This window comes from Mastomys coucha, unplaced genomic scaffold, assembly GCF_008632895.1.
Source record: "Mastomys coucha isolate ucsf_1 unplaced genomic scaffold, UCSF_Mcou_1 pScaffold22, whole genome shotgun sequence".
NCBI classification, from domain to species: domain Eukaryota; kingdom Metazoa; phylum Chordata; class Mammalia; order Rodentia; family Muridae; genus Mastomys; species Mastomys coucha.
The window spans coordinates 83,222,583-83,234,979 of NW_022196905.1; the positions used below are offsets into that span (position 1 = coordinate 83,222,583).

Below are 12,397 nucleotides of genomic sequence, written 5' to 3' on the forward strand. Positions count from 1 at the left end.
AAAAAAAAAAAAAAAAAAAAAAAAAAAAATTAATTTGCATACAAGTTTATATTAGTTATGTATATACCATATTATTTCTAGTTTTCACACACTGGTTAATTTTCATTAAATCTACACAACTAGGAAAAAGTCAAATTTTAATGAGAGTCATATTAAGAACAAATATATTTCTACAATAATATTCATATTATTGTACTTTCACTATTTCCATTAAAAAAAAAACAACTAAAATTCTGTGACCAAAATTAGAAAAGTTTGTTTTGCTTAATAAATGTCTATCAGAAAGAATCAAATGTATGTTTGATTAGCTTTATGTTGGTCAAAGATATAAGAATAATAATGAGAAAGAGAAGGAAGAAAGCAAGGAGAAGGGAGGAGGAGGAAAGGGGAGGAGGAGAAAGATCTGTATACATTCACGAGCTGGGCATGGAAAGTCAGGCTCTCTAGAAGAAGATCTGGAAATGGAGATGCTTATGTGTGTCATGGTGGTGGTGGTGTGACACCTAAGCCAAAATGTATAGTGAGTTAATAAAAGAAGACAACATAGCCCAAAATTGCTAAGCAAAGATGTACCTTCAGTTCCAGTGCAATCTCAGCCCAATTCCACAGGGAGAGATGGGATGTGAATGCCGTCATAAACCTATCACAAAGAGGAGTCCCTCTTGGCTTTAACACTTCATATCTGTCAACCATGGGTCACAATTTACACAGTAGGGTAGGAGTCAGGGTCTTACAGTCTCTTAGGAACCTGTTGGCAAGGCACTCTCTCTGTTGGTCCTGGGTAATCCTCTAGAGCAGGATGCTACTGTGCATGGGTTACTACTTCCTGGTTCTGAGTGATGCATCCACCAGTAGACAAATGGCATCTAAGTAGAGTACCAGGGGCAAATGCTAGTGCAGCACACTTGTATGTGTAATCCATAATGATCAACACACAGCACTCTTGTGGAAACCAATGTTCTCTCTGTTTTAGGTGTCTAAATCTGAAATCACCCTACATCATCTGCTCTGGAGGGAGACCACTGTAAGACCTTATAAGAGATAGTCATCAAGCCATTTGTCAAAAGCAACAGGGACTCCAATGGAGAGCTTTGGATGATATAAAATATGATAACTTGAAAATAAATGGCAGTTTAGGATACAATGCAGTAATTGAGCATTGGTCCTTACCTTTGGTCATCATTGGGTACCATGGAAGCTATGGGAATGAGCTACAGTAACAGAAGCCAACAGATCACTTCCTTTCTTTGGGTTTGCTGTTCGGTGGTTGTTGTCACTGCAGGAAGATTTGTTCCATACTTCTGATCATCTCGGATGTGAATTTTCATTCTAATTGTTTTTTACCACACATCAATCAAGTCAAAGTAATGCTGCTCCTGAGTTCTTCAGGTACTCAACATTTTGGGCCACCCATCCTGATGGACCTAATCGCAAACTGTTTGTCCTTATGGGATTTCAGGGAACTTGGTATCAATTTTTAGACGAAAGGAATGAACGGCTCAACTCCTCAAGTGAACCAAAGATGCATTAATCCTAAACCACCAAAAGGAATCATACCCAGCTTGTGACAACAGTTTGCAAACGTCATCTGTGTAGATTGGAATAAACAGGTGAATTCCTGAGGACTGAAAGTCCAGAGCAGGCAAAGCAACTGTTCCTATACGGATTATAAAGCCTGTGTGGGCTCGTCTGTCCCCTGATGGTTTTGCTTATCATCTCAGCCTTTCATTGGAAGACTCACACTTGGTATCCATCACTTGAACTGAAGTCCTACAATTCACCTAATGACTAAATGCCTACAATTGTTCCCAAAATGGAAACTGAAAACTAGATATAAGAACAACAGTATGTGGAATGTGACCATTTTGGACGGGTTGATAGCATATTTGCACATAGGTAGAAAAAGAGATAGTCATAGAAATACTTATTAGCGAGTCAGTATCCCTCCTGGAATTCTTTCTGCTACATGATCCAGTTTTGGGCAAGTCTCTTACTTTCTTTGTGCTTTGGTTCCATTCTCTACAAGATCCAGGCAGTTCTAAAACTGAACTAAATAGAACTAAAACCCCCCTCTTATACCTGCATGGTAAGTGAGACTATCCTCAATACTTTCATTCTCAGTCTCATTTCTAACCCCCAAATACCCCTGGATATTATTCTTAGTATATATTGTAATATTCAGTTTGTAAAATAATAATTTATTTTGAAATGAAATACAAAATGAAATTACAAAGTAATAACAGCTACTGTATTTTCTTTCTGAATTCAGTCTAGAACTATTATTTCTTTTTCTCATTAGTAGAACAATTTGATTGTGAGATTAATTAAAAAGAAAAATCAGACTTAAATATGGCTACAATGGTAGTTAGTCATAAGACCCACACATATATTACCATACTTTTTATCCCCTCTTTAAGAACACAACATTCTGCTTTCCTTTGAAGAGAAGGAATTTCCTTGCCTTTGCATTTCCTTCAGTAGGAATGTAATGTAGCTGCTTTGCATGTCAGCACTTTCTGCATGTGCAAGGTTACATCATGCCAAGGGGTGGGGAGTGTTGGCTCCACCTAGTGACTCCAGTCACCACACCTAGAAAGCTCCCTCTTCCTGAGCATTTCAAAAAGAGGTAGAAACGCTGAGGAGTGTCCAGGAAGAAACACTGCAGGCCTACTTTCAGTTGACCAAGGACTACCTCTTGAGGAAAGGCAAGAGACGCCATCAATGATCACACACATTTACTGTCTGTAAGTGCTTACATGTTTCAGACACAGTAACCCCAAATTAGAACATCAGAGAACTGACTTCCAGATAGTCAAATCAAAATGTTAACCAAAACAAAAACAACCCCTTCCCTCCAAAAACCAGTAACATGCACATTCAATCTTCTTCACTCCCCGAGTGCTATTTATTAACAATATAAAACACACCCAGCAAAACAACACCAAAACCTATACCAGAATTTATGAAATTGATCTGTTTATAGGCTATTGTATAAGATGATCTTCTCATCTAACAAGGGGGTTGCTTTTTCAGAAAAGAATCTCTGACATACCTATGGAGCCGAAGGAACATCTGGCAACATCTGTGCACATACAAAAAATAAAATGAAATACATGTACAATAAGATTCTGAGAAGAACAACTCAATAAAACCTTTGCCTCAGAACTGTTTTCAGTTATGTAGGTGGATCATCGGTGATATGTTTATGGTGTTTGCTACAAAAACCAGTCCAAAAAACTGAACTTCCTTCATTCCCCAGTCCTTCATTCCTGTGTCTGCCTCTCAGTTCTGAGAGAGTACATCCTTCGGTCAGCCACATTCATGAATACTTCATTATGGAGTTGTTTAGACTATGGTAGGGGTAGTACAAAGCCTGTAATATTAGCCATACTAAGCTAGTAACTTTACAACAACAACAAAAAAATGATTTACAGCTGCTTGTCACTGTATCCCAAGTTAGCTTTTTCTATAATCATGTTTTCATAGGATGAAATTATAAACTAACCCATTTTAGAATTTCCTGCCACCATACAGATCTAATTCTTTAATGTTGACATGTCCATTTTGGTCAATAAGATTTTCCTTCATTACATTTAATTGAAAAACAATGTCTTGTGAAAATAAGACAAACATCAGCAATTTAAACAGTTGATGTTGAACACAAGGACAGTTTGTGTATGCAGAAGGCTTACGAGTAAACTAACTAATTTCTTGACGTTACAAAATGTTACATGTTATCTGCGTGTGATGTAAATATTGATAGCTTGCAACCCACACATATGGGAAGGGTTACCAGAAGCCCTATTGCAAAATTCTACTCTTTCTGCCTTACATCACTGACTGATGACATCAGATAGGAACATCTGCCAAGATGCAGTGGAAGTGTTGAAACTGGATTTGTCAGAGTTTGGCACTGCTAAGCTGGGTGAGTCCACATTTCTGTCCAAACCTTTGGCACAGATCTAACCAGTAGCACATTTAAGAGCATACTTTTCAAGTCCCAGATGATAGTGCTGTTAATTATTCAAATCGATCGGTAACCTAGGTAACCTAGGGAGACTCTGACCCACGAATTCCAGTCTTGAGAAGACCCATGTTTTAAAAACTGTGTCCTGTTGTTTTACTTCATTTTGCTCCATAACCTAAACGAGGGCAGTACCTGCTGCCTCCTAAGAAACAGCTCGGTCAGGGACAGGAATGCAATTACATAGAGGAGGTGGACGGCCTTGCTCTGTCAAGTCTTACCTAAACGCCTCATGGTCTTTCTTTCTCATTTTTGTTCCTCAGATACAGGAGCACAGATGTATGCAGATTGAAATTCAGTTAAGATCAAAGACAAGCTAAGCATGTGGCTTGTCCTCGGGGAGTTGCTAATGAGAGCCAGGACTAGTGGTGGGTCTGTAATCCCAGCATTTAGAAGGCAGAAGGACAATCTCAAATCTTCAAGGCCAGTTTGGGTCACTCATCTAGACTGTCTTAAAGACAAAAAAACTCCAACAAAATATAAAATATTAAAAATAACAAATTATGCTCTTGATCTTTTTGGAAAGAATGGCATTTCTAGAGTTTTAAATTAACACAATGGTATTGAATCAAAATAAAGTTCTTTAACAAATCAAGGGAGCATACTAGTGTCCGAACACTGCCATTTATGAGCATTCCCAAGACTTTCAAAGCACTGTATTAAATAACCTGACAGACATACGTTTAATTGTGCAGACTTGTCAAGGACACACAATGTTCAGTTCTTTCTCTTTGCCATCACCTAGACGATCTTTCCCCAACAAGGTATGGAAAATTCAGAGGGTAGGTTAACTTCTCAGTGAACTTACAGAGGTAGCCAAGTGATTTATACATCAAAAACTAGTTTGTTTCTTTAATATATATATATATACATATATATATATGTATATCATAGATTCTTTGTCATTGATCAACCGCAGAAATTCCCGACTGTCATCTTCAGATTAAGATATGATACCAGTCTAGGGTGGGATCAGAACAAGAGTGAAGAGCCTGCAGACAGGAGAGTCTACAGATTGTGGAGATTGGAAATAAAGCCTGGTTTATCCTTGAGACTCAAGGGATAAAAAGATCACTTGAGAATATTCCTGGTTGGTCTGTGGACAAGTGGCATCTGGCATTGTTAATTCCCATGGGTGCACTTGACTGCGGTTAGTGATTAGAGACCAGAAGTAAAGCATCCAAGTTGTCAGTAGAATTCAGTAGAAACCATCTTCCTCTCCGTTACCTTCAGCCCTACCCTTATCCAAATTGCTCCTTAAGAAAAAATACTAAACTTTGATGGACTAGATTAAGGCAACAATTTGAGATACGAAAAATAGCTGTCACTCCAGTGACAAGACTTCTCATGCGGTCCTGGGGCTGTTTAACTTCATGGAGTCCTTTGTATATGAAGTTCTATTAAATGGAACTATTTCTATTATAAGAAACATGAAAAAAAAACCGTGAGGGTTATCAGGAAGATTCCACCCACAGACATTATCGCCGTTAGTTTCCATCTGTTTGTTTTAAATCAAGCCCACATTTAGAAGCCAAGGTATTTTCCTGTGAAGAGAAGGCAAGAAACTGTCTTTCATAGCTGTGCTTAGGAATGCTTTCATCTTCAAAAGCAACTGGCTTCTGGTGCTTAAGCTGCCAACTCAAGGTTCCTAGGAGCCTTAACATTTGCCAACTTGGTTGCTTGGATTAGTGCTAAGGTCGTTCCTCATCTAAATTTAATTATGAAGAGGCCTATAGAGGGCCCTGTTGTACTGCAAACCTCACGGGGCAGAGGAAACCTTAGATCAAAGAGTTGCCCAGTAATGTACTTGGTAGGAGAAGCCACACTCACCTGGGGGCGGGCAAGGTGCCATCTGATGACTCAGACACTGCCCTGCCCACATCCCTAGCTGCTTTCTGCTACAGTACACACTGGGTGTATCTTCTCAGCGAGTTAGCCTGCTAACGTCACCTCCCAGTTCAAAGCCTGACACCAGCTTCTCCCACCTCCCTGCCCAGCAACTGATACAAATATCTTTATTAACTCCTCCTTTTGACTGTTACCCTTAATAACATAGACAATTGCTTTTCATTCATTCATTAATTAACGCTTTTTACACAGCCCACCACCTCTCTGCCCAGTCCCACTCTCATAGATCCCTCCTCCTGTTACCCACCTCCCCTTCTCTGAGGAGGAGGGGAAGACCCCGTTGGGTACCACTTCACCCTGGGACATCTGTTCACAGAAAGACTAAGTGCATCCTCTTCCACTGAGGCTGGGCCAGGCAGTCCAGCTAGGGGAAGGAGATCTAATGGCAGGAAACAGAGTCAGAGACAGCCCAGCTCCAATTGTTAGGGGACCTACATGTAGACCAAGCAGCATATCTGCTACAGATGTGTAAGGGACCTAGGTCTAGCCCCTGCATGCTCTTTAGTTGGTGGTTCAGTCTCTGTGAGCTCCCATGGGCCCAAGTTAAACTTTGTATGTCTTCTTGTGTTGTCCTTGAACCCTTGGGCTTATTCAATCCTATCTCCCAGTCTTCTACAGTACTTCCCGGGCTCCATCCAATGTTTGGCTGTGGGTCTCTGCATCTGTTTCCATCTGCTGCTGGATGGAGCTTCTCAGAGGACAGATATACTAGGCTCTTATCTGCAAGCACAGCAGGGTATCATTAATAGTGTCAGAGGTTGACTCTCTCCCGTGGGATGGGTCTCAAGTTTGTCCAGTCATTGGTTGGCCATTCTCCCAATCTCTGTTCCATCTTTATCTATGGACATCTTGTTGGCAGGATAAACTTTGTGTGGAAAGTTTTGTGGGTGGGTTGATGATCCCCTCTTTCCACTGACTGGCTACAACAGGTGGCCACTTCAGTCTCCATAGCCCCAGCTGCTAGGAGTCTCAGCTAGGTCTATTCTCATAGACTTCCTGGAGTCTCTCCTATCCCAGGTCTCCAGCTAGTTCCAGAGATGCCCATTCCCACTGATCTCCCAGTCCTTTCTCCATACCTGATCCCCATCCTCATTCCTCTCCTCATCCCCTCTCCCGCCCAGCTCGTTCCCTCTATCCACCTCTGATGTCTATTTTATTTCCTTCTGAGTGATACTCACACTCTCCCTTGGCCCCCCCTTATTAATTAGTTTCTTTGAGTGTGTGGATTATAGCATGGTTATCCTCTACTTTATGGCTAATGGCCACTTATAAATGAATGCATACCATACATGTTTTTCTGGGTGACATAGACTTCTAATTGTATACCATACCAAGTAAGGATCCTCACTCAGCAGTGTGAAAGTCCTCATCTTCTCTTCTTCTGATTCCAATGCATATCACAAATACTGCTAGTGTATTAGTGTCTTTGGTAGTCCCTCCATATATCACAGAGATGAAGAGGGCAATCCTGTTATATTTGCATTCTTGACTAAGTCCCAATGGTGATAGTAATACCAATGCATCCTTTGGTAGAACAAAGCAGAGTGATAAATAATTTACATACAGCATCTTCTGGTCCAGGAGACAGCAAGGAGGAAACTACTGTGGGGCACTAGGGCAAACTGATTAAGAGAAAAAGTCCCTTCAGCTTAACAGATTGAGGTTTACCTCTGTCCCCTAAACGTGCCTTACCCTTGATCTCATTTTAGGGGCTGGTTTTTGTTGTGACTCTTATTGTTTGGTTTAACTTCTTCAGACTTAAGCTTTGCCACTTGGAAGAGGATAACACCTGTTTATAGAAGAAATACTCAGTGATCCCTGAGAGCTTTGTTATGACTGTCTTGTCAGATTAGGAACTAGAATTTAGCAAGGTTAAGCAAAGCTTAACAACATTCTTTTGCTAAGCCACAGAAGAGAGTAATCTCCAGTCTGTCTGCTTACAATGTGATGGGTGCTGGGCTTTCTGAAAACACTGTACTTAGCTTATCATGGTCTTGGCTAACCTTGATCAAGGCTGTCTGAAGCAGGAGCTACAATATTAGTCAGAAATCCAACCATTTTCTAGCTTTGTGATTGAGAGTGAGAACTGCATCCCTTTTAGTCATAGCTGTTTCACTCATAAAGTGGATAGATTATACCTACAGAGTCATCTAAGAATGAAACTAAATCAGATAGCTGATGTATGTAGACAAGCAGTGCCATTTTAATAAGTAATTGAACTTTCACTATAATAAGTTTATGATGAGGTGACATATATGTTTCTGAAAATAATCACACCATCTAGTGAAACAAAAACACCTGTGGGGTTTACTGGAAAATTAGGGTTACAGAACAATATTCAGAAATGTTATTGACAGCATTGAAACAAACAAGCAAAAGTCAGCAATAGAGATACATACAGTCTTCTCCATTCTAGATAGCCAAGGCATTCATAGATGATACTATAAATAAGAAACTTATCTTAGAAGGACCTGCAGTTTGCTTGTGGAAGCAGGGGTTGGCAGAGTTATAGACTGGGAGTTATTTTCAAATGATTGAGGCAGGATTTTTGAGTTGGATGGGATTTTATAATGGCCGACAAGAATGAGTATGAGTCACAACACAAATATGAGCCAAGGTAACTGTGTATGTTTACATGTGCACGTGTGCATATATTGTGTGTTTCCACATCAGCTCTGTTCAACAGTTGCATGCATCTCTATAGTATTTGTCTCAGATAAAATCCTACACAAGCAAATGCAAAAGCTTAATAATGCACAAATTGTTCCATATATCAAGATAATCTCGTTTCAAAATAAGCATTGAAACAAACCATGGCTTGAAATCATTGCCGCTGTTGTCTCTCAAGCTAAATCATTTAGTTACTATTATTTTAAGCATTTCAAGTGTCTTTCCTAACATCTAAGAGCTTAGGAATGTGGGGAGATTGTCATTAACTTTCTTCTCTACCCAGATTTTGGTAAAAGTCGCAAGGACACAATCCCAAGGCCTCATATTACTGTGGATTCAAATCCCTGTTTTCATATTGCTTGTTCATTCCTTTATCAAGCTATAAATGACTAGAAGACCTCACAAGCAGAATTTTTCTTAAGTAAACTAACAAATGTAATATGCTTTGCATCCTCCATTGCTGCCATCTTGAGCTAATGCGGAGGTGGGTGCGGGCACCCCTGCTGCCATCTTGAGCTAATGCGGAGGTGGGTGCGGGCACCCCTGCTGCCATCTTGAGCTAATGCGGAGGTGGGTGCGGGCACCCCTGTTTCTTCACGACTCACCCACTCCTCTCCTTATGCTCTGAGCAAACTGTTAACTTTTAATCAACTGTTCAAATGGTGGAGAAATAATTTTTATTCTCTGCAACAAATTTGGCAGTAAATTAGCCCAAACTGGTCTAGAAGGTGTGGTTTTGTAATGGAGCTTGTATTTGGCACGCTTGCAAGCCTGGGTTTGATTCACAGGTCAAATGCGAGGAAATTAGCCCAAACTGTACTTGTTTTCGTGGCAAGAAGTTGGTTAAGAGTTCCCTAAACACTCAATAGAAAGAAGGTACCATCAGACTAAAGGAAGACTGTAGGAGACAAGAGAGGTGGTGCCATCAGTTGTCCCACCTTGAGCCTGAAATTATGCAAACACCACAAGCACCAGAATCAGGAACTGTATGCTGGATAGACAGCACCTCCTGCTGTCTATCAGTACCAGTCCCAATTTCCTGAGGGGTAGGTAAGCAAGCACACTATCTATCAGATGCTTCTTGAAGCTCAGCAAACATCCACCCTCCAGTGCTTTGCCTTTCAGGGCTAAGACAATACATGGGACTTTGCTGAAGACATAGCTGTTTGTTGGTTGTTTTTTGCATCCCAGTGGCCACCCTTTCTGAAGATCACTTAGATTTTCCATTTCCCTCTGCTGTGTGCAAAGGTTTAGTTGTTTGTATTTATTTATTTATTTATTTATTTATTTATTTTGCATCCCTAAGTCTAGGTGCCATACAGAACATTCCACCACCCTCAATACTGGGTATGGCCTTTAAAGGAGAGGCAGAGATTTTAACTAACTAGATCAGTGAAAATCAGCCCTGGAATTTTTAGTGGCATTCTTTAATCAGAGGCCACTCTATCTCTGTCTCAGGTTGCATTCCCAGACTAGAATGAAATGTTAGATTTGTTAAACACCAGCTGTGTGACCGCAGTAGCCTGCCTGAGACTGAGCAAGCTGCAGATAGAACACACTATCCATCCAGCAGAAGACCCTAAGAGAACAAAGGTTTATGTGGACCCATGGTTTCACAGAAACTTCCATGTATCTTGGAGGAGAGGGCATGGCTACAGGAGTGACTATACCTATAGCAGTGGTGGTGGTGGCCAGAGCACATGGTTTGACTCTCTCAGGGTGGCAGAAAGAACACAAGTGCAAGCAGGTCCGAAAGAGAAGCAGCCCAATCCAAAGGTCTATGCCACCTTTGCCACCCAGAGCCCACCTATTAACTAATGTCTTCAGAGCCACCAAATGAGTCCCATAAACTGGGGACAGTGTTTGAAATGCGTGCTGGGGGTGGGGGGATTTCCAGATCAAACCATGGCAGAGTCACCTAGTCAAGCCAGACATGGAAGTTCTAGCTGTGACCTTGGACTGTAGATGCATCAGCTGTGACTGCAACAATGACTTCCTCCCAGACCATAGGATTCACTCAAAGGCTTATATGGAAAGTACATAACTTTTTGTTCCTTTGAGGTTCACCTCATCACATAGACTCAGTTTTGTTGTTTGGATTTTTTTTGGTGGGGGGCCTTTGTTTCTTTGTTTAACAAAAGTTCAAAGCAGTCACAATTTCCAACTCCAAAACAACTGTCCAAGTTCCAATGTGATCAGGAAAATAAACATATAATGATATGAAAGATTTTTGAGGGCTGATCAATGAACATGGCCCTGCGTTTTGATCTGCTTGAGGACTGGATGAACACCGCCCTCAGCACACCACAGGCAAGGGAGTGAAGTATGCATTCTAGATACTTCCATGAGTACTAGCTGTAAAAGCTAGGTTTTCAAGGGGAAAAATGTCTCTTGTAATCATATAAATTGATAGTGATTTTTATTTCTGGAACACGAACTACCGGCTACTAATATGCATCTGGGATTTCTTTCTCATGCATTGCTTTGACTGGGGAGGTCCAGCAGTGTCTGTACACGTGGATACTCATCTATGACTCACAGCTCTGATGAGGCAGTCTCAGACAAGCCACTCTGAACTGAGGTAGACATTAAACTGCTACTGCAAAGACTGGGCTTCAAGGCACTCTCAATGCATCCAGTGACTTGGTATAAATATTAAAATGCATAAAGATAGCAAAGCTTTTTAATTCAGATGATTTTATAATAAATTAGGGACAGGAAGAAATTTGAAAACTATTCTAAACATTCAGGCATAGAGGAGCATAAATGTTTCTCAACTCTCAAACATAAAGTTAAATATTTTTCTGTATTAATTGAACTAATAAAATAGTAACATCACAATAAAGAATTTAAAAAAACAAAACTGAAGATTGAAAGTGAACACACTGCCTATCTTAACAACACAAAACTTAAAAGTTGGTTTACTTAACAAATATATATATGTATATATATATATATATATATTTAAGATTGAATGTTCAAATCACCTGTATAAATGTTTTAGTGTTAACTTAATTATATATAGTTTGGAATACTTTTTATGTATTACTGTTATTAATGACATTTTAGCACTCAAATTACTCAAATTTTAGTCTTGTATATTTCTTGTCTAATCTATGAATAAATTGTGAGCAATTTCTATGAGATATACTATAGTTACTTTAAAATCAAAATCCCTTATTGACTCTGAAACTCTTTATATTCATGTATATTATAGCTAACTTCATGGAAATATTTTCCTAGAAAAAAAAAGTTATCCATATTTCTTGGTTTTCTTCTAATCAACATCTGTAGATCCTGTTTAATAATTTTAATTAGATTAATTAAATCTTCAGATTAACATAGTTTGAATTTCACTTGCCTTTTCTATTGTAGCTGGAAAGAACATATTCACCATTAAGATAAGTTATGTTTCTGTGAATGAGCATGAGCCCTGGGGTAATCCAGGGTAGGACACATTTCCGTGATGTGCTGGCAGCCATGTTCCTGTATGTAGCTGCTACATGGATAATTCTCAAAATCTATCTGGTAGAGGAGTTTGGTGCAGAGGAGCTTCATTAAAATTCAGATTCCAAGGTTTCAATATAGACTGAAAAAATCAGAATGCCGTTAGGCGTGCCTAGGAAGCCACATTTTCAATAATAACACCCCCTCACACACACAGAGTTATTCTTAGGAACATATTGTTGGAGGTATTTGGTGATATACATAAAAAAACAAACAATGTCATTCTCATTACAAGGAAAATATTGTGCTACCTTTGTCATATTCATATATATATATATATATATGTAT

At 39.7% G+C, this 12,397-nt stretch overlaps 1 protein-coding gene across 2 annotated transcripts in view; it reads left to right on the top strand.

Annotated features, from left to right (window-relative positions):
* The window catches only part of Epgn (epithelial mitogen), a 9,699-nt gene extending 7,465 nt beyond the window's left edge, over positions 1–2,234 (top strand). For both annotated transcript variants that reach the window (XM_031342104.1, XM_031342103.1), the window contains one exon: positions 974–2,234. In XM_031342104.1, coding sequence (XP_031197964.1) covers positions 974–1,028 — 55 coding nt within the window. In that variant the 3' untranslated portion in view covers positions 1,029–2,234. The remainder of the gene's footprint in view (positions 1–973) is intronic.
* The last annotated feature ends 10,163 nt before the right edge of the window (positions 2,235–12,397 follow it).